Here is a 22,920-nt window from a genome sequence, read left to right as displayed (position 1 = left end):
TCCTATTACTTGAGAGTATCTACCTTGGATCCATTAACAACTGCACAGAACCCACACTCCAGCTTGCACACACTATATGCCATCAGAATTGCAGATAACAGGATTTCTTCCAAGTATATACTACTGCCAATATCTAATGTCTACGCTTCAATAACCAACACTTTAAAAATTCACTTGAAATTTCATTAGCCAGTCTGAAACATTTTTTAAAATGTTATCTGCTAGGGTAAAAACGCAACTTAAAATCCTCCAAGTAATAAAACAAGTTTTGGGGTAAGTCAGTTTATTGATGTTATAACCCACCACCCAGACATATTTAAGCACAGAGGACTTAAGGAATTCAGAATCCTTTCCAGAAACTGGCAGCAAGAATAAAAACCACTATGACAATACAAAACCACTGTAAATTTTTAGGTGTCTTCCCTTCAGTATTTTAATAAACATGATTTTTTCTGGCATGTGTTTAAGTGAACATGATTTTATAGTTAGGCTTTACTTCTTTATTATTATTAATTACAGCCATTTTAAAAGCCATAAGCTTGTTTCTGGAGGAAGCACTCTTTGAAACTATTACAATACTCTCTCATAAAACAGGAGGTACGCTTGCGAGTTCAGTACTTTAGTTGTAGGCACAGCTTGCACATGAGTATCACTGATGTGAAACCACTGCCCTTTGGTTGACTGCATTTCAAAATCTGTCGAGAGAAGTAAAATTAAATATAAATGGGGAGATTCAAGTTCATTATTTTTTTGGTTTTGCCATAATCTGAATGCCAGAATTTTCCAAGATCTCTTACCTTGTGGAATATCCCCGTGAAGAACAAGATTCGAGAGATGACTATTCGCAGCTCTGGCCTTGGCATAGGCAGTATAATGCCCTGACCTCATGGTACCGCTGTGTTCAACGACTCCATATAAGGAATACAGTACTCTAGTATTTTCTTCAGCCACGTTCTTTCAAAGTGAACAGAATTCAAAAGTTAATTCTAGTCCCATTTACAGATGTCAGGGGCAGGATCAGTTTATGCAAAGGGTTTCTAACCTTTACTTTGAGAATGAAGAAATCCTAAGTCTGACCTTGACTACTTTTTCCCTACCTCTACCCAGCCTACTGAGGAGTGTCACACCATGGCTGGATGTTTTTATTGCTTTTATTAGAAAGTTACCATTGCTGTTTCTCTGCTAGAATCATAAACCTGAGGCCACCTGAAATTGCAGTTTCCTGGCCCAGATACTTAAATAATTGAACTTGCCAGTTTCTGTAAGAGTCCTGGGCTCTGATAATTGCAAAATAATAGCTCTACCAGTATAGCTCACCGCCCCCCCCACCCCGCCCACCCAGACTAAGTCTTCTTTTAAGATCAAGAGGCTCATGTTTAAAAAACAGTTTAAAAAACTCCCCCTTAAATTTATATATGTCCCTTAGAGATTCAACTTCTCACATGTTCACTTTCACCACCGAGACCATGGAGGCTGCTTATTCTAAGATACTATACATGCAGTAGGGCAGACTGGGGACGGGGAAAGGCGTTCTCTGAGTTGGGGGCCACTTTCAGACAACTTCCAACTTAGGTTCTCTTGTAAAAAGTCCTGAATGTGCATCCCTGTCCTTCCAAACTATCATCTCTTTACATCCATGGCCCCCTATTCACTAGAAAACTTCATACTTTGCCCCAAATCCTGTCTGCTCTTAAAGGGTTGCTCGGCTTCCCAGGGTTTCTGCCGTCATCCCGACTTAGCTGCCACACCCAGGACTAAATTCTACAATGCGTCCTCCCTTGGAACTGTTCCACTTCAAGTCTTCCTATTTTTCTAGTCTCAGCCCACAACTCCTTCCATTCTTCCAGTTCTCATCTCGCCTGTCTCCCCCTCTCCAACCCGAATGTTCCGGTCCTTTTCTCCTGGCTGATGAAGCCTCTCCTGGCCTCATTCCCCAATCAGATCTGGGTCTTCACTACTCCAAGTGGCAATGGAACAGCAGTGTCAGCACAGACCACCACCTGAGACCTACTGAGGCCCAAGTGACATATGCACATTAAAGCTGGAGAACTTAGACCACATGCATCAGTCTTAGAAATCATCTTAAACACACCACAGCTCTGCGAGCACATTGACCAGAAAATTCTACTCTGAATCCTACAACAAACCCTTTCCAGCCCCACACGCAGACAGCTGCTATTGCTAGGAGGCAAAATTACACACCCTGTGGATTGGTAAATTGAGGACTAACTGGGCTCTTCCGTGTAACTATGATCTTGTAACTTGTTCCTTAGCTCTCTAGTTCCACAGACTGCCTGCACAGCAACTGGCCCGCACTTCACCACTCCTTTAGCCTCTCCTTATCCCCCAACCCTTGACTAATCTCTGCAGTTGACCTCACCTCCCACTTCAGGAAAACCAAGGTAACAAGCTATTCAACTCTAAGCTGCCCATTCTCAGGAACATGAAGTATCTCTTCCTTTTGTTCAGAGACTATGCTCCCAACTTAGTGTTACTAAGCTCTTCTCGTCTCCTCCAGGGTCCTGCTTAATCAGTTCTCTCTCTTTTCTGTATCTTCAAGGAGTAAATTTTCCTCTTGGCTTACCAACTTACTTAAGTCTCCCAGGCTTAACAAAATCAGTGGTCCACCATCTTCCGTTTCAGTAAAGCCTCTGATGTATCTATAGGCTTTATTTCCAATATTCTCATTCAAGTCACCAACAATTCTTTAAAAATTTACCATGACCCCTATACCATCTAATCCACAAATACTTTTCTTTTTCTCTGATATTCTGACACTGAGGCCCCCTCACCCTTTCCTTGAAACTTGAACACGGGCCAATGACATTTTAGGCAAATAATAGATTCCTAATGACCCTGTGTTTGAACTAATCCAACTACAGGTATTTCTGTTTACCAGCAAAAGTGGCCCTGCCCATGGTGATACAATGAAGATAATAACAATTCCCTTTACCCACCAGCTCGGAAATACCTTTCTTGAAGAATTCTAAATTGGGAGGCAGGAAAAGAGAATCTCTATCATTTCAAATTTTGCCAATAAAAACTTAGTAATGTTGATACTGAGGTATTTGGAATCTACAGCTTTAATAGTATAGTTTCTCGGGGCGCCTGGGTGGCTCAGTGGGTTAAAGCATCTGCCTTCGGCTCATGTCATGATCCCAGGGTCCTGGGATCCAGCCCTGCATCAGGCTCCCTGCTGAGCAGAGAGCCTGCTTCCTCCTCTTTCTGCCTGCTTCTCTGCCTACTTGCGATCTCCGTCTGTCAAGTAAATAAAAATCTTTAAAAAAATAAATACTATAGTTTCTCTATCCAAATTCTTCAACACGGATATTTGCTGAGACCGTTGGTAGTGTCATCCTCTTCTTCACATGCCTCTTGGGCTCTGATGCTCACCGGAGTTGTCATTAACCATCTCTTCTCTTTCTCCGTGCTCCACACAGGAGATCCTATCCTGTTTTAACCACCAATGTACTGATTTCCAAATCTTTATCGCCAAATCTCACCTCCCTGCCTCAGGGCTCAGGCTTCACATATGTACATCCAAATGTTTTCTTAACAAAGCCCCATGAGTATTAAAAAATACATGAAAATGTACCCAAACCAAACTCATTCTCCTTTCTCCACCTCCCAACCCCTCCTCTTCCTGTGTTTCCTACCTCAGCTAATGCTACTCCCATGGCCCAGCTGCCCTGTCACTCATCCAGGCCTCTTGTGCTACCCTTACCATCCATCTCAAGGCCTCTTCCTCATCTTCCAAACCAATCCCATCATAAGTCTGGTTAATTTTACCTCCCAAAATACTTTCGCAATCTTGCCTTCTCTTAACCTAGCTGAAGTCCTCACCATTGACTAAATTCAACATCTTCACCTCCTCTAATATGGAGACCCTGCCTCTCTGGTCTTTCCCTCTTAAAATCCAACCTCCTCCATGCTTCAGCAAGTCACCTGTGTAATACACGCATCTGGCTATGTCACCCCAGGGCTTCAAGCTCTTCAGTGGCACCCTACTACACTCTTAAGAAAGCCCAAGTTCCTCACCATGATAATCCTCCAGGCCTCATTCCCACCTCACTTCTCTGGTGTCACATCCCGGTGCTCTCTCGGCTTTGCACTGCAAGCTCTACAACTGCTCATACTGCCAGTCCCTGGTCCCCACCACATCAGTTTACACATCTGTGCACCAGCTGTTCTGTTCCCTCGGCCTGAAAAACTTGCTTCCTCTTGATTCATCACAGTAACTCTTACTCTTTAAGTAGCGGTGGAGGTGTGGTCTACTTCACAGAGCAGACTTCCCTGACCCACCAACAACTGGGTTAAGTGCATACCACCCGGCTCTGTGTATACCAGTCTTAACACTCAACCATATTAAACTGAAATTAATTACCTGCTGATCTTTAGTCTTGTGCCCTCAGCTCCCAAGACAATGTCTGCCACCATAACAGAGATTCAAAAAATGTTGAACTAAATTTAACAACCTAATATTCAAAATGATTCATCACAGATCTTGAAATTATAATGGTACAAAGATCAAAGACCCATTCTACTCAGTCATTCTTATCAACTTCATACTTAAGTGAGTTACTATTGGAGTATCTGATAAATAAGCTATGATTTCCCTTAAAGGATCGTCCCCAAAAGACCACTTTCACTTACCTTACATTTAAGGGTACAAAAAGGAGCCAAATCTAAGATTTCCGGAAATTTTATGTGTTTGTTAACTTTGCGTAGGTTAAAACCAGCCTAAAAAAAGGAGAGATAATAGATTTCTTTTCCAGGAAAATCTGTACACATTAAATAAACTGGAGTCTTACTCTGATGCACAAAACACCACCAACACCCAACCCTAGTTCAGTCTTCTCAGGAGACTCTTTTCTTTTCTTTCTGACCATTAAATGATTTCTGCTAGGTGCCCACCACACACACACCCCAACGCACTAAGAAATGTGCTCCCCCGGGGCGCCTGGTGGTGTGGCTGGTTAAGTGCCTGATTCAATCTCAAGCCAGACATGATCCGGCATGTTCAGGGTGGTATGGCCACAGACTTGATCTCACCTCAGGTCCTGATCTCAGGGGTGTGAGTTCAAACCCCCCACAGTGGGCTCCACACAAGGCTCATGGAACTGACTTAAAAAGAAAGAGAGAGGTGCGGGGGGAGAAAGAAAAAGAAAGGAAGGAAGGAAGAAAGAAGAGAGAGAGAAAAAAAAGGAAAAAAGAGAAAAAAAAGAAAGCTGCTCCCCTGAGAAAATTCTCAGTGTTTCTGCTCTAGCCATCCAGAAAAGCCAGATTAGCTCAGAGTTCTGAGTGCTTAAAACTCAGCAACAGCAGAATACTTTTCTGTGGAGCCACATACTCTCAGCCTCCTTTCTAACCAAGCTTAGTGCTTGGCTCATGGAGACCCACCCAGCTAGGCAAACCCGTACACCACCCACTGCAGGGAAAATGTTGTAAAGGTACTTTGGGAATTTGGAACTTAATTTAAAACTTGTACTGCTTACAAAAGTCTTCCAGAAAAGACAGGGTTGCCAAAATGATGAAAATCCAACGTATCAATGTCTTTTTATGAAGGGTCAGTAAAAATAAGGTACCACACCCCAAAAAAAATAGTATCACTAATTTTCTTAACTGTGAGATACAGCTAGTAAACTGGAACTTTTTTTTTTCTTAACCTGAGAAAAAAGTTTAGAGGAAGATGCTAATTTTACTAAAAAAAGACAACACGCGTTCTAATAAAATTGAGGAAGGATTGTGCCTACATGTCTCCACCTTGAGAGGCATCTTCACCTAAGCTTTTGTCATGCCCAGGTATATTTCTTAATTTTTTTTAAAGTTAGAATTACAAAACAACAGAAAACCAAAGAAACACAGTCATGTGGTAAGATAATAACAAAGCAAGTGTTACCTATTTAAAACAAATTTGAGCTAAAAAGGGGTACCTGCTGAAATCTCTTTAAATGAAGAGTGAGAACAGGAGGAGCAAGAGAAATGAGCATCTGCTTTTTCGCATTGGTATAAACATGTTTCCTTTCTCCTAAAGAAAGAAATTTTAACAGTGTGAAAATCATTTTAGATTTCTAGAGCATTCACATTTGCTATAGTATCATTTTAAGCATCTAACACAATCGATTTTTCTTTAAACTTTCTGGAAAGGACCAGGTAGTAAATATTTTGGGTTCTGTGGACCAAGAGGCATAACCAAGGACATTTTGTAAGTATCAGTAAAAATTTCCACAAATTCCCACATTTTTATTGCTGTAATTCAAAATATAGCAATAACTGAATACAAGTACCATCTACCAAGGAGAACGGTACCGAAGAGATACCACTGAATCAATTGGGGCTCAAAGTTAGTATTTTCTACCACCAAATCGTTTTCAAATGTTCATCAGTAAAAAATATTTCTAGACACCATACAAAAACCGGACTGTGAACAACAGCTGGCAAATGTCTGCTCTAAAGCAAACTGAAATGCTATAAAATCAACATAATTTACTTTCTATATTGACATGCAAATAAATAAAAACCTAGACCATTTTTTTAAAAAGTTTCGATAATTCTAGTAAGAATCCTTGGGACTCCACAATCCCTCCTTATCCCACTTACCCAAGCTCAAAAAATGGGGGTGGGGAGAAAGAGAATTATCACTATTTTTCTGTTCTGTATTTGAGGGCGACTAGAAGAAAGCACTGTCCTCCCGGTACCTTGCACTGGGCATGTCACGGGAGCGCCCAGATGAAGCGCAGCTCCCGGCATGGAGGGAGAGGAGGGCCAACACAAATGCTGGCGGGAAACTGAGCAGACTAAGAGAGAGCCACTATCTGTGAGGAGCCTGTTGCAATAACAACTCAGTAGGATGATTCACCCCCAGAGAGAGGTGCTGGAGAGCAAACTGTCCCACTCGTATCTGCTGTTCGGCTGCCACAGAGTATCAGCCACTTTGGTCTGTTTGTTCAATCTTCTGTTAAAATATGACACAGGGGAGGGAACTTACTGATGCCATGCAAATCCCAATACAATTAAGATAGCAGTATTCTACCTGTTCGTGCAAAATGTGCCCCTGAACATTATTTTCCCTTTCAGTGAGAGAATATAAATTACCTTTTATGTTTGCCTTTGGTCCACTAAACTGTCTCCGGGTGCATACTTCACAAAGCAGCTTATTTGCATCTCGAAGTTTCTCATTTCGGGTGAACTGATATAAACAATGTTGGATCGAACACTCATCAGTATGGAAAGCTTCCCTGTTCGCAAGAGTACAGAAAGCAGTTTCTGGATCTTCGTTTACGACTTCATATACCTTGGTCCCAGGAGAATGACTCTCATTCAGAATCTCTATATTTATTTCATCAGGTTGAAGAACAGTATTCAAGTTAAGGTTTTTGAAACCACTGGAAATGTCCACATCACCACTCCCTTCTGTCAGATAGGCACCATTTACATTCCTAGTACAGTCACCGGGAGAAGACTCCAGGACATCCAGATCGTTATCCATGTGGACACTGTTCATATCTACTTCTTCTGTGGATTTCTGATTGTCAGTTACACTTTCTACCATTTTTTCTTGGCCATTCACATCTTTCTGATTAACACAATATTCTTTATGTATAATTTCCTCTTCTGAAATATGGTTGGATTTAACATCCACTTCTCCCTGAAGTGACATTTCAACCTCACATTCATTATCTTCAGGATGGTCGATGGTACAGATATCATTTAAATGAAGAACTTTTCCTTGAATTTTTTGTTGCCTTCGTTGGTTCTGTGCAAAAAGCATGAAACATTAAAAAATAAAACTAAAAAAAAAAAAAAGGAAGAAGAAAAAAAATAGGAGAAGAAAAAGCATACGTGTACCACATCAGGTCTTCTCGTTTACCAAAAAGCTTATAAGGAAGAGTGTGCACTCCCAGAATTCTGATCCTAAAAGCTCCTTTACTATCAGGGATCAAATAAATTTTGAAGAAAGCTCGTTCACTGAAACCAGGAATAAACTATCACCAGTCATCAACATATTGTGACACGGTGTGGGGGGGGGGGGGTACAAACATGCAAGACACAGTCTGTATTCTAAGGGAAGTGACCAAGACAGGGTAGTAGACTAGACAGAAACTGCCAAATCGAAGCAGCCAAGTAGGAAACCACGTGGGGAGACTGACTACAAAGAGAGCAGGAAGCAATGTATCCACGTGTATCCAAGGTTGTACTGAGGGAAGAAAAAACAAACTGAAAACTCCAGGATGCACAAGTACAGGACTGTTTTGGGCAGGATGGAGGGAAACATCCCAGGAAATAAATGGCCCCAAATTAGAGAGGAAGCAAGGAAGCCTCACGAACAGAGGACAATAAAGGACTTCCCTCCTAAAAGCATTCTGATCTGCCATTTGCAGCCTATTTACAAGCAGAGTGGGGAGAAAGGCATTTCATCACCACTACTGTCATTGGAATGCCTACAGACTCCAGGTAAGATGACAGTCCCGTGCGGCTAATCTGTAACAGCAGAAGGCTGAAGGACACACACAGGACACAAACATTTTTCCGTGTGCCTCAGCTACAAACAGTTAGAACATGAAAGAAAAATGGAGAAAGGATATAAGCAAATACTGCAAAGAAAAGGGAATCCAAAAGGCTCAAACATAAAAACACACTTATATTAAAATAAATGGAAAATAAACTGCATTGAGAAATTATTTTCCATCTATGAAACCAGCAGAAATACATAAGTTTGATAACACACTTCTGTCAAGGTTAAGGAGAAACAGCAAATCTCATTGTTGCTGGTGGAAATATAAATTGGTACAGCCTTTGTGGAGGGCAATTAGGTACATCTATAAAAATTACAAATGCCATCCCTCTTCTCAAAATGTGCCGTACTGATGACAGGCGTACAGGATTATTCACTGCAGCACTGGTTATTAGAGAGCAAAGACTACAGACAGCCTAAATCAATAGAGAAACAGTGAAATGAGCTACAGGACATCTATAAAGGAGAATACTGTACTGCTGTTTAAAACAACAGAATCTTTGTGTCCTGAAGTGGAAAAATCTCCAAGAACCCAACTAAGCACAACCCAACTAAAACACAGGATCCAGAACAGTGTGTATAATTTCTTTAAAAATTGGGGGGGGGGGGGCGCGGCGCCTGGGCAGTGGGTTAAAGCCTCTGCCTTCGGCTCAGGTCATGATCCTGCTGTCCTGGGATCGAGCCCCGCATCGGGCTCTCTGCTCAGCAGGGAGCCTGCTTCCCGCCTCTCTCTGCCTGCCTCTCTGCCTACTTGTGATCTCTATCAAATAAATAAATAAAATCTTAAAAAAAAAATTAGGAGGAAAAAAGACTACATATTTGTATTTGACCATATTTTTCAAAAGAAACTCCAGAAGGACACATACGAAACTAATGCAAGTCGTTATCTATGTCATGAAAGGACAGAGCTGGAGGGGTACTTTGTGCATCTTTATATATTTTTAAATTTTTGAAAGTCAATGTATTAAGAACTCAAAAAATTATTAAAAATGAACTACAACTCCTAAAAGTTTTCACAAATACGGGTGTGCAGGTGGCTCAGTCAGTTTGATACCTGTCTCTTGATTTTGGTTCAGGTCATGATCTCAGGGTCATGAGATAGAGCCCCACAGGGTCTCCATGCTGGGCTGGCATGGAGCTTGCTTGGGATTCTCTTTCTCCACCCCCTACTTTTTCCCCCCTGCCCACCCCACCCCAGCTTCTGCTCTCTCCTTCTAAAAAAAAGAAAGGTCTCACAAGCAACACAAGATTTTAAAAAAACAAAAGCACAACATTTTCTTTTGGTCATTTAGACTTCAGACTCAATAGTTGCAAATATAAAATTAGAAAAGCATAGTTTTCTTCCCAGTTACCCACCTTGGCTTGCTTTTTGGCTTGCTTCTTTGCTTTCTTCTGTAAGTGCTTACTTGTTCCCGATGGAATGTCACTCCTTTCTTTGATGTAACTATCATCGTCTTTCTCCTCCTCACTCTCTTTATCTTCATCTTCCATGGTCTTTTTCAAATTTTTATCATTTATACTTTTCTTACCACTCTTAAAATATGAGCCAAAAATAAAATTTTACAACTATTTGGTGAAGAGATTTCATGTTACCTAAGTATTTTTCTACTCCTATTTCATATTGGTTTTCCTTTCTACAATGTTTGAAAATATATCTAGGACAAACTCATTCATCTCAAATACTAGAACAATCTTACATACTGAGAAAACAAGCCAACAAACAAAACAGTAAAAAAGGCAGCTTCTCATGCCAGTAAAATTGAAAGGAATAACATGCATTTTATTAAGATATGTGCTGCCTCCTACAGTAATTATGCCACTTTCTAACTGCGCTTTCTGTTTATCAGTGGTTTATTTACTTGTCCCACTACAGGCATTCCTTTTTATCCTTTTCCTTCTTCCCATGTAAATGAGAATTTTAGAAAAAGGGAAAATAAAGTAAATTTGGTAAGACTTTAATCACTAAGTAACACAGATTAAACAGACCCTGAATTCATATGAAGCTGAATAACAATTTATCCAATATTCATAACAGGCTTTTTTTTTTCCAACCACTAGTTGATGAAGCCGAATTGATATGGCTTAAAACTGAGATACTATCTATTAATATGCATGAACTGAATGAAGACTGTAAGGGATTTATGTTTAGTCTTAAATAACGAAAAAAATTTAATTTTTAGTATAAAGAAAACACTTTCCCTATAGGTCAACCAATCAAGCTAATAATCCATAAAGAATTCTAGACACACTATCTATACTTTTTTAAAATAAAATAATATTTACCCCAATTTCCATTCAAATCTTTAAAATTCTTCTGTCTCAAATACATTTCAAAAAATTCCTCCAAGGGTTAATGTACAAACTTGGAAAAGAATGACAAGGCTTCCCTCATAAAATCTAACACAGGGAGGAAAAAAATCTACTTAAACAAAATACACTCAGTAGGTCTTACCTGATCATCTAAAACTGGTAGAGACAAATCAAGGAAAGATTCATGAACCAAGGAGACCTTAATCAACCAAAACAGATAAATGTAAAAAGGAAGGAAAAGATTCATTTTAGACATTATATAGTAAGATTACTGTGGGGGGTTACATTTTAAAATAAATTCTTAACAAAATAAAAAATTACAGTGTTGAGGGCTTTGGGTTAGGAGAAATAACTTGAAATGTTAAACTAACTTCTTTCAGACATAAGGAGTGCTCACAGTCCCAGGAAAGAACTATGAAGATTTGCACAGCCCAAAAAGGAGAAAACTTTATGAAACTAGATACTTCTGTTTTTGAAAGATACAACTGATGAAATACAGTTTATTAATATTAATGAATAAATCCAGTCCACATTACATCAACTTACAGTTCTGCATTCATCACACATGATTGTACTAGTTAGTTCACCACCAAAGATGCGGTCCACGAAACTTGGTACAGATTTTTTCTTTTCATAATCTAGAAGGGGAAAAAAGGTTTATCAATTACCCTTATGTAATTAACAGAATAAGTTAAAACTATTTACTTACCTATCTAACCTTAAAATTTTATTTTTAATTTCCTATCCCACAGGTTTTCTCTATTCATAATTACCATTTTATTTTATGCTGTAGTCAGCAGCAAATACTCCGCTTTTGAGCATAACACAATTTAACACAATCATGTCTCATGAAAAAGAAAAAGTTCTTATCCTAGATCGGGTCAGTGGAAAATAAACCGTGCAAGTCAGTGAGACCTTCTACATGTCAATATCCCACTAGTAAAATGAACAGATGGGGCCAAGCTGGACGATACTCTAGACCACTTCTAGCTCTGCCACTCTCATAATATTCAGCAGCAAACTGAGGAGAGAATGCCCATAAACTTTTAAACTCTAAGACTGAACTCTATTCAAAATCAAATCAAAAAACAAACAAACAAACAAAAACACTGGGAAAATTCAGACAAAATCTTCTTTTTATTTTTTCTATGTTCCCAGAAATAATCTTCATAAGTTTAGAATAAGACAATTTTACCACCTGGTCACCCAATTTTCTAAATACGTGAAATATATAAGCCTTATTCAGATGGTAAGTGTGTCCGTTTATACAGAAACACACTTGATGACAACAGCGCCAGCAGGGCAGGATTCTCTCTGCTACTGGCCCGGCCCTGAAGGACACTAAGGAGGCAAACAGGTGCTATGTGTTGATTCTAAACTGTGCTTCAAAGGGGTGCCTGGCTGGCTCCATCAGTAGAGCACCTGACTTTTGATCTTAGGGCCCTGCATTCAAGCCTCACAAAACCAAAACAAAACAAAACAAAAAAATCGTGTTTTACAATATAGTAACCACTAGTCACTTGTGATGATTTAAATTAAAATTAAATAAAAGTAAAAGTTTAGCCCCTCAATCACCCCAGTGACATTTCAGGAGCTAAATAGCCACATGTGTCTAGTGGCTACTGTATCAGCATAAATACGGAAGAGTTCCATTATCACAGAAAGTTCTATCGGACTGGTCTGTTTTAAATCTTTAAATGCCACACAATAATAATGAAGTTGGCTCCATGATTAACAAACCAGTTACTGACAATTCACACAGACAAGTGTAACTCACATATCACTGCTCATTAGAAATATAGTTGACCTTTGAACAACACTGTGTTGAACTGTGTGGGTCTGAACTTTGTGGGTCCACCTATATGCGAATCTTTTCAATAAATACAGCACAGTACTAAAAATGTATTTTCACTTCCTTATGGTTTTCTCAATAACATTTTCTTTCCTCTAATTAACTTTATGTAACAATGCCATACATAATACATATTACAAAAAAAATACATGTTACTTTTCCACTTAGGTTATCAGTAAGGCTTCCGGTCAACAGTAAACCATTAATAGTGATGTTTTTGGAGAGTCAAAAGTCATAAATAGATTTTCAACTGTGCAGGAATGGGGATGAGAAGAAACTGGTGTCCTTAACCTCTGCATTGTTCAAGTGTCAACTGTGTAAGCTTTTGAAAAACAAAACTGATCTCATTTTAGCTCTATCTTTTTAAATTTCACTATAATACTGCATAAAAATACACCAAAGTTAAATTTTTCAAAAATATTCCCCTTTGGAGTATAAATTATTTTTCTAAATCAATGGTGATAAAGAAAAATTATGTTAATAACTGAATTTGAAATAAAAGTGCCAGCAATCTTGTCCTAAGTTACAGAAGAATTCAACTATAGTGTGTTAGTTCAAAAAGTCAGACATTACCTTTAACTTTATTTTTTAGTTCTTCATCCAATTTTTCAGTAGAATTACCAAATGCTTTAAGAATTCCTTTACTCACTCTCTAAAAGTAATAAAATGGATATATATATACTATTAAATTTTTAAAGTTTTATAGTTATTTTCCCTAGAAAATATGTAATCAAGTCAAGAAAGTGATCAAGAATTAGCTCCCCAAACTTACTGAATAAAAATTAGTTATTTCTAAAGTCACATTTTTGAAATTAATTCAAGGAGCTAAAAAAAATTACAAAACAATCACTAACCCCTACACAAAGGCACTGTCTTACTTTAAGATTTTAATCTAGTCAAACCAAAGCATTTGAGCCCATGCCCACCTCCTTTGGAAAGACCACTGAAATATTATGTCCTAGAAACAGACTGTTTAAATGAGAGCTATAGGGGAATCCAGCATTCAAAGCCGAGAGCCACCATTACGGGGTGACCTTGAACCAGGTCCTGAATCTTATTTACACCCTAGCTTCACAGTCTATGGAATGAGAAGATGATTAACAGCATCCACCTCAGAGAAAGGTTGCGAGGACCAAGTAAGATAACTCACATAAAATTCTAAAAACAATGCTTGATATAAAATAAGAGCAAAATAAATGTCATCACTAGTTATCCCTTGTTTTTACTCATATTACTATTATTAATTATACTCAACATCCCCAAATACATTACTTTACATCTGGCAATTTATAAACATTTAAAAACGTAACTACATTCCCTGACTCTTAAAAATGAGCATACTTCCTAGACTCAAAAAGCGGTGTTAAATCACACTCAGAGCAAGAGTAAGAATGCGCTGCAACTGGGAACTGTTTGGGAGAAACATTTTCCAATATTCTGGAGCACTAGTACTATAGAACAGCTCCTAAAGAATATTAATGCCCTAGCCACCAAGGAAAACAGAGCAACATGAAAAGGAGAATCATTTCTAACTCTCTACATTCATTTTACTGATTAAAATATACCAGTTGAAAACACTGGTGTGGAAAAAAAATTTTAAATACAATGGCCTCAATAACTAGTTTTCATTGCTTTAAGTAATAAGCCTTCAGATGTTAAATTCCGGACAAGTTAATGAAGATGGGATTATAAATTATACTGGTCAAAATATGCTAACTTGTTGTTCTTCTGCTCTCATTCCATCCAATAAGTACCGAAGCAGCTCCTGGCTGTCTTGTTGCTGATAGCCTTTAAACCGTACTGCTCTACAGAAAAAAAAAAAGAAGAAAAGACAGAAAAGCAATGATGAGTCTACTAAAATATGAAACTATTTTTACAAAATCTTAGGATCACATTCCAAATCTCAAGAGTAATGTACTTTCTCAAAATTTCCATTCAGTTTTGACAACACCCTTAGTAGATTTAATTTTCACATGAAGTTCATGTTTTTTAATCCAAATGAAATAAACCATGCTGTAATATATATACTGGATTGACTTTAATGCTATTGAGTTTTTCATATTATTTCTCAGCATCTTACTGATGCACTGAAAACAAAATCAAAGCAGATACTCACTTTTTACAGACCTGAGAAAAGAGTTCTTTAGGTGTCACGATTCCCTTTTTGGTCTCTTGCATCTCATTAAGAAACTGGCTCATGGCTAAAGTAAGAGGGCCTGGAGGCTCAAGGTTTATTTCTAAGGGTTCCTGAATATGGGAATAAAAATTACTTTCTTCAGTCAAAGTTTGGAATCATTTATGTTACCAAAATGTAGCTAATCAACTGCTATTGCCAATGTTCCTGATAGAGCTGTCATATTTAAAACTTCAAAAAATGTACATCAAAAGATGTAGAAAGTTTCTGTTCATTGACTACTTATGAAAAAATCAGTTCTACTGTTTTAGTTTTAGAGTATCAGGAGTAGACCACCTAAGAATCGAAAGAGCCAGAGCAAAATGTGAATAATAAAAATGGACAGGATAAAATTCATTTTACTACACACAATTTGAGCCACCTGAAAAGCTGTTGAAAATAATAATGCATGCCTAGGGCTTCATGCCTATCAACAGCTTTCCCAAGAATTACACCAAACACCAGAGCACAGCAAAACATTGCATACATGTAGCAAATAAATCTAAAGGCTTAATCTATTAGCCTGAAAATGTTTCACTCAGTAGTCTAAAGTAAAAGCAAACAAAACAAGTAAAAAAGGTGAAAATGAGCATCAATTCTTTAAAATAATTTAGAATGCAGATATTCAGAGTGGAGAATTACTGATTGTAAAAGAAAATCTTTAAGTACATACAGTTAGTGCCAAATCAGGAGGTTCAATTTTTACAATTGTTCCGGACATTTTTACTTCTTTTAGTAGTTCTCTCAGCACTGGTGTTTGTGACAAATTCTGGAATATGGGATGGAAACAAAAGGAAATTTATTTAAAAGCAAATCAAATATTTACTTTACCACTAAAATATTTAAACAGTTTCACTGTCTATTCTATCAAAACAGAAAACTACTATCAACACGGCAGTCCTTACCGTATCGAGCTCAGGAAACTAAAAGTAGCAGCACGCTCTTCTCCCCCCACTTTATTGGGCTCATAAGTTCTGCAGTTCAGAGCTTACTCATCGCCCCCAAAAGGGCACTGCCTACTATCTAACATGAACTAGTTATTACCATTACCACCATCTGTAAGTAGGTATTTGTTTCTGTACTAGGTTATCCTGTGCTTCCCCAACGTTTGAGTACGAGTTCCTTGAAGCCAGGGTCAATGTTTATTTTGAATTCTAATGCATGCAATGCTTAGCACAGTGTTTTACTGTCATATAAAGTCAACAGTTCCTGAAGTATTCTTCGAAAACCCAGAAATAAATTACTTGGGGAAAAAAATTAATACTATAATAAGAAGTATGCAAGAACATCCTATAATGTGAGGGAAAAAAGTTTTATAGAGGGAAAAAAAAATTAACATTGGCACCTGCATAACTGCATTGAAGAAACATGTATTTCCTAAATTACTGAGTCCTTTCACAGTTATTTGGGTAGCAGAATTAGTGGAAGGATTTTCTTTAGTCATGTTTTCCTTTTTTTCTCGCTCTTGTTCATTTTTACTCTCCTTTTCTAATTTTTTATTTTCGAGTTCAATGTTACCATCTTTTGCTGCTTTAAGGGGAAGAAAAAGGGAAGAAAAAGCGATTCAGCAAAATGTATGATACAACTATACCAAATGCAAAGTTATACTTGGGACAGAGTACTAGAGTTTGTGAAATTTCACCTAACATCATTATTCCCATCTGTTTGATTTTAAATGTTTTCTAATAAATGTAAGTAAATTACCATCACAAGAGAAAAACCACTAAAAAATATTTGAAAGTGATGGAAGCATTAGTTTGACAAATGAAACCAAACACTGTATGTTTGGTATAAACCCTCCCCCTTTCTACTGCAAGACGTTTTTTAATACATGAGCACATCCTACCTTATGAAATTAGAGTATAAAGCAATCAAGTAAAGAATGTGGACATGAAATATATTTTTAAATGAACAGGTCAAAAACGAACCCTGAAGTTAAGAACAAATAATTCTGGCTGGGCAAAGATACTTCTGTGACTGTAAAAATCAAAACAAGTTTAAAGCAGATGATGTATGCCAACCCAATCAACTTAATTATGCATGAAAAAAAAAACTGAGAAATAGCTGGTCTTCACTTTTGTATTATCCAAACACAAATGTAACAAAATGAAGTCAGTATGAGGCAGGCCTCTCTCAAGTCCCCCTCTACAGAAAGGGCATCACTGCTCATTACTTCAGACTCGTCACAGACTCTGACTAGATGATTTCTCAGATTCCCTTCCAACACAGGATAATAATTTATATTCCCAATGTTTTACATTCTTAACCAAAAATAGTTCGTTTGTTTGAAATCAACCATAATTCATTTTATTCAGGTATATGTAATGCTGAGCAGTACAGATACATTAATGGATACATAAAGATACATTAGTTAACATTATACATTCGATAATTAAGCTAAATTAACATTAAGTTAACATTAAATAGATACATTAAGTTAACATTACAGCGTACATTAAGAAACAAATGATTTTACCTGATTTTGGAGTTGTAGTACCAGCTTGTTTTCTAACATAATCAACCACCTGACCCAATCTGTTTGAACTACAATACTGGACCTCATCATCACATAGGTAACACCTGTGTCCCAAAAGAACACAGAGAAGAAAAGTGACAAACACAACCAAAAAAGGGGACAAGTTATAATGCTTGGAACCCAAAAATGTGTAACCACCAAATTATTCTATTAAAGAAACTGAAAATAAAAACTCTGTGGTTTCTTGAAGAAGATTACCCATGTTAACTCTGGTTTACTACTAGTAAAATTAGCCAGAACTGTGGCTACATACAAATACTATAGGAAAACTCCAAACATTTTACTGAAATGGCTAGTTACGATATTAGAGTCAAAAGTTTTTTCTACACATATTTCAAAATACAGACCTACATCATTAAAATTCACAAGTTTTAAAATTGACAGATGATGTTCTGTGAACACGGCTGTGTAAATGTTTTTTAAAGATGTGAAAACTGGTTTTGATGTTACAAGAAATACATGTACCAGTCTGACATTTATTTTCACGCAAATTCATTGCCAAAATTTTACTATATTCTCAGTTCATCTGAAATTTGTTCTCAGTGTTCCAAATTTTAAATAATAACCCACCACATGCCATTTATAATATCACAAGCAAGAAAAACAAACGGGTGAAGATTCACATGTCTTCTACATGCTACAATTTCTAAGTGTGTACAACACTAAGCAAAAGGATCACATTCTCAAGCCTTCTGAAAGTGACAGTATTTAAACAAATTCCACAAAAATTTAAACTTTCTTGCTCCTTAAACACCTCCATTCCCCAATTTCTTGCTCCTTAAACACCTCCATCCCCCCATTTCAAATAATTACCAGTCAAATGATAGGCACAAGAGTTGAAACTTACCATACACTCCAGTTGTCCAAACTGAGAACCAGACAATGAGGTTCAGATCTTGGTGTCATATAGTGCTTCAAGGCATGTTGCTCCTGAGAATCTCTGCCACAGCCCTAGAGAATCATAATCATAAACCTCGCAGCCACAAAAGCTCACAAAAAGAGAATTCATAATTCATAATGCAAAAGAAAATGGCTTGAAAAATTCTCACTCTTACAATTCTAAAATAACATGTTAGACTCTAGAGAGAGTACCAGTTTTGTGAAAACCTAAGTACGAACAGGCAACTGAAAACATCTCAACAAGAAGGTATTTAGGAACAGTGCACTCAAAGTATTCTTCCTCTCCAACTTATCCTTTCTAGTCCCAACTAAACCACGTTAAGGAGCCATTCACTAGGTCTAGTGTGAGCCATTTAACAGCTTCCTAAGTATTTTCCTGACTTTGACTTTTTCTTCACGTACATATTTTTTCAGCTTAATGGTATCTGAAACAAATTTCTGTTCATATACTCAATTCAAAAATTATGAATTGCTTTCAAACTTTTTATTACGATTTTATTTATTTGTCAGAGTGAGAGAAAGAGAGAGGTAGGCAGAGGGAGAAGCAGGCTCCCTGCCAAGCAAGGAACCCCATGTGGGACTCAATCCCAGGACCCCAGGATCATGACCGGAGCCAGAGGCAGACGGTTATAACCAACTGAGCCACCCAGGCACCCCTGCTTTCAAACTTTTAATTAACAAACCTAATACCATCTGACCCTACTTTCTGGAGTTAACTTTCATATTGTCCTATATCAAATCCCACCCAGTTGTCAAGGTCTAGCTCAAAGACCACCTCCTCTCAGAAGCCTATGTTTATCCTCCCGGATGAGAAAACACTGTATGCTTGCTGTAAACAAACTCCTACAAAACATGGTGTAAATTCCTGGTGGCATTCCTTATGTTCTACTTCATAGTAAAGTTGTTAATGTTTATATCCTTCTTGCCCTGAACTATAAATCCTGAAGATACAAAAACAGAATTAATCTTCTACTACCAAAAAAAAAAAAAAAAAAAAAAAAAAAATAGCAAATGGAAGGAGGTCAATACGCATTCACTGAACAAGCAAATGGGAGATTTTTCACCCACAAGATGTACAGACTTAGTCATAAAAGAATACGACCAGATTTTCTGTCTTTTGCTGGTTAAGTCACTGTTATGAAATATATCTTCACTATGTATCTATCTGAATTAGGCCACAAACTCTCTTAGATTGCACTACAGAAGTGGTCCTGTTTCTATAAAGCTAAAAATATACCTCGAAGGGGAACTGTTTATCAATGGCTTCTAATCTTCTATGGTATCAATACCACTGATTTAATTTATCCCATTCAATATTCAATGCTAAATAAATGATTATTAATTTTGAAAAAAAGTTTTCTTAACACCATTTGAGATTATTTGAAACTTAGAATGAGATGACTTGTCTTAAGATAGCAGTTGAAAGGGCACCTGGGTGGCTCAGTGGGTTAAGCCTCTGCCTTTGGCTCAGGTCATGATGTCAGGGTCCTGGGATCGAGCCCCACATCGGGCTCTCTGCTCGACAGGGAGCCTGCTTCCCTCTCTCTCTGCCTGCTTCTCTGCCAAGAGAGGTTGTCATCTCTGTCAAATAAATAAAATCTTTAAAAAAAAAAAAAAAAAAAAGATAGCCGTTGAGAATCTCTTGCTAATAGTGCAAAAGGTGACTATAGCAGGACGAAAGTTAACAATTAAGAGTGATATTATCTTAACTTTAGGAACTAAATAGGTAGCAAAATAAAATTTATAATAGGAAATGTATTCTGGAAAAGGTAAGGGAAAATATATTCATTCTCACTCTATAAATTTAAGAGCTTCAGTGAAAACCTTTCAAATTCAAATAATAAATGTGTTCTTTGCTAACATTCAATTTTATTTTTTAAATAGGCTCCACGTTCAGCATGGAGCCTAGTACAGGGGGCTTGAACTCATGACCCTGAAATCAAGACCTGAGCTGAGATCAAGAGCTGGGTGCTTAACCAACTGAGCCACCCAGGAAGCCCCAACATTCAAATACTTTTAAATTGTCTGACTGCAATGAGATAGCACTATTCTGCTATCAGAACTGTTAAAAATAAACTGCAACAATACTGAATGCTAGCAAGAATGCAGAGACAGTTGATCACTCATACAGAGCAGGTAGAAATATAAAACATTAATGGACACTCTGGAAAACAGTTCGGCAGTTTCTTAAAAACTAGATATTCAACTAGTACATAACAGTAATTGCACTCTTAGACATTTTTCCAAAAAAATGAAATTATAAAAATTTGTTTACAAATGTTCATAGCAGCTTTATTTGTAATCACCAAATTTGGAATGAGAGCAGACCAGATGTCCTTCAACAGAAGAATAAATAAACTGTGGTACATCTATAGCATGGAATACTACGCAGTAATAAAAAAGAACTATTGATATACACAATTTAGGTAACTTTTAAGGCAATTATGCTAAGTGAAAAAGCCAATCCAAAAATGTTGTATACTGTATGATTCCATTTACATAAAATTTTTGAAATGACAGAATTTTAGAAATAAGGAACAGATGAGTGGCTGTGGGGTGCTTGAGGGAGAGATGGCAGTGGGTGTAATTTTAAATGGGCAACATATGGGGTGCCTGGATGGCTCAGCTGGTTGGGCGTCCGCCTCTTCATCTCAGCTCATGTCTTGGTCTCAGGGTTGGGAGTTCAAGTCCTGCATTAGCCTACTTTAAAAAGGGGACAGGAGCATGGGCAACACAAGAGATCTGTGTAATTTGACAGTACTTGGTATCGTGACTGTGCTGGTGGAAACATGAATCTAGACAGGTGACAAAACTACACAGAACTTAATACACACAATCGCACATGCACAACATACATACACACAAATGAGAAGTAAAACTAGGAAGAACTGCTTAAAAGTGAATGGACTGTATCAATATTAACATCCTGGTTGTGATATTATACTATAGTTTCATAAAATATTCCACTTTGAGGGTGCCTGGGTGGCTCAGATGGTCTGCCTTCGGCTCAGGGCATGATCCCAAGGTCCTGGGATTGAGCCCCCATCGAGCTCCCAGCACAGCAGAGTCTGCTTCTCCGTCTCCCACTGCTCCTCCCAGCTCCCACCAGCTTATGCTCTTTCTCTCTCACTTGCTCTCTCTCAAATAAATAAAATCTTTAAAAAAAAAAAAAAGTTCCACTGGGGGAAATGGGGCAATGTATATAGGGATATCTCTATATTACTTCTTATACTGTATATGAATCTATAATTATCTCAAAAAAAAATTCCATTAAAAAGAAAAAAAAAGTCCTCTGCCTCATCTTGAAGCTTCATGACAGGAATGCCGACCAGCCCAGTAGCCTAACATAGGAACTTAACTTGCCACCAATAACAAAGAGACCTGACCTTTGGTACCATGGCAATACTGTGAGCTGTTCTGCCCCTAGATACCATCCATGCCAAGACCCAGGTACTCACTCCCCCAGCTGCCACGAACGTGGCCTACTGACAGCTCACAGCTCAATCTATCCATACCCAGGAATTATCCTCAGTGTAACGAAGCTGCCTTGCCCAAGGTCAGTTCCCCTCCCCAGCAGCATCCCACAGCCAGTGTTTAGTCCATGCACAAGTACAAAGGCCTGGCCCCTTCACTCAGTTCAGGACACCTCTGAAGGCCAGAATTCATTATGGAATCAGCTGAGGCCCCATAGTACTGCCTCTTACTTCAACTTCTCCCTCTGCTTAATCTTGACTCCCTAACTCTCTTCCTGGTTGTGGTACTTGAGAACACTATCCAATAAACCATATATACACAGACCTCAGTCCCCAATCTGTTCTCCAGGAAAAAGGACCTAAACCAGCTAGCAGCCTACTCACCCAAACTGTGGTTTTACTAACACCTTCTAAACAAATTCAAAGAGTTTTATAAAATCCCATATTGATCAAAACCGAAGCATACCTGATGCCCACATTTAAGACATAGCCAAATTGAAGGGGTTTCTTCCGTTTCTTCTTCAGATTTATCTTTTATTTTATTGTCCGTCTTACAATCTTGGCAAATATTCCATTCCACATTCAATAAAGCCCTTTTCAAATTACCTTGTTCCAATCCTTTTCTAATGTGTCTGCACATAGGTTCTATTAAAACAAATAATAAAGGAGTATGTGAGATAAAAATGGCTTTCTGAAGTTAAACTCAAAACCTACCCTTCATCTGAACTTCAAAAATGAATTTATAAACAAACTGTTAGATAATCTGAAAGTTTAAATTTCTGTTTGACATTTGAATATTATGATGATGTGAGAAAGAGATTCTACACAAATTTTAAATTTTGGCTTTTTGAAGTCCCAGGTATAAACATCACCTTCCCAAATTCACTTCAATTCATTTATCTGTTTCCTTTCAATTAAGGCCTTTATCATATTATTATTCTCTTTATCTTAAAAGGTTTATGAAGAGGTCTTTTGTTAAGTCAACAATACAACCATTGCAAACCCAGCACTGTGATGGGGTCAGAAAACCTAAAAAAGACCAAGCCACAGTTCCTCTCTTTGAGTAGTATTCTGGCAGAAGCAGATAAATAAATAAATAAATGTATAAGAATCTCCAAAAGGTTAAAACAAACAAAAACAGTATCTCCAAAATGTGCTATA

General features: G+C 37.7%; 1 protein-coding gene across 12 annotated transcripts in view; it reads right to left on the bottom strand.

Annotated features, from left to right (window-relative positions):
- Window positions 1-266: 266 nt before the first annotated feature.
- Window positions 267-22,920, bottom strand: part of USP16 (ubiquitin specific peptidase 16) — a 30,117-nt gene continuing 7,463 nt past the window's right edge. For 9 of the 12 annotated variants that reach the window (XM_032353452.1, XM_032353490.1, XM_032353433.1 and 6 more), the window contains 16 exons: window positions 22,226-22,404; window positions 18,234-18,337; window positions 17,327-17,430; window positions 16,196-16,380; window positions 15,524-15,619; window positions 14,794-14,924; window positions 14,395-14,482; window positions 13,251-13,329; window positions 11,372-11,463; window positions 10,968-11,024; window positions 9,872-10,048; window positions 7,096-7,756; window positions 5,934-6,028; window positions 4,654-4,740; window positions 798-954; window positions 267-695 (listed from right to left, as the gene is read on the bottom strand). In XM_032353452.1, coding sequence (XP_032209343.1) covers window positions 571-695; window positions 798-954; window positions 4,654-4,740; window positions 5,934-6,028; window positions 7,096-7,756; window positions 9,872-10,048; window positions 10,968-11,024; window positions 11,372-11,463; window positions 13,251-13,329; window positions 14,395-14,482; window positions 14,794-14,924; window positions 15,524-15,619; window positions 16,196-16,380; window positions 17,327-17,430; window positions 18,234-18,337; window positions 22,226-22,404 — 2,417 coding nt within the window. In that variant the 3' untranslated portion in view covers window positions 267-570. The remainder of the gene's footprint in view (window positions 696-797; window positions 955-4,653; window positions 4,741-5,933; window positions 6,029-7,095; window positions 7,757-9,871; window positions 10,049-10,967; window positions 11,025-11,371; window positions 11,464-13,250; window positions 13,330-14,394; window positions 14,483-14,793; window positions 14,925-15,523; window positions 15,620-16,195; window positions 16,381-17,326; window positions 17,431-18,233; window positions 18,338-22,225; window positions 22,405-22,920) is intronic. The other 3 variants (XM_032353480.1, XM_032353463.1, XM_032353406.1) reach the window with 1 other exon arrangement.

The sequence above is a fragment of the Mustela erminea genome, chromosome 1 (genome assembly GCF_009829155.1).
Source record: "Mustela erminea isolate mMusErm1 chromosome 1, mMusErm1.Pri, whole genome shotgun sequence".
NCBI classification, from domain to species: Eukaryota; Metazoa; Chordata; class Mammalia; order Carnivora; family Mustelidae; genus Mustela; species Mustela erminea.
This window is presented reverse-complemented; position numbering and strand designations above follow the sequence as displayed.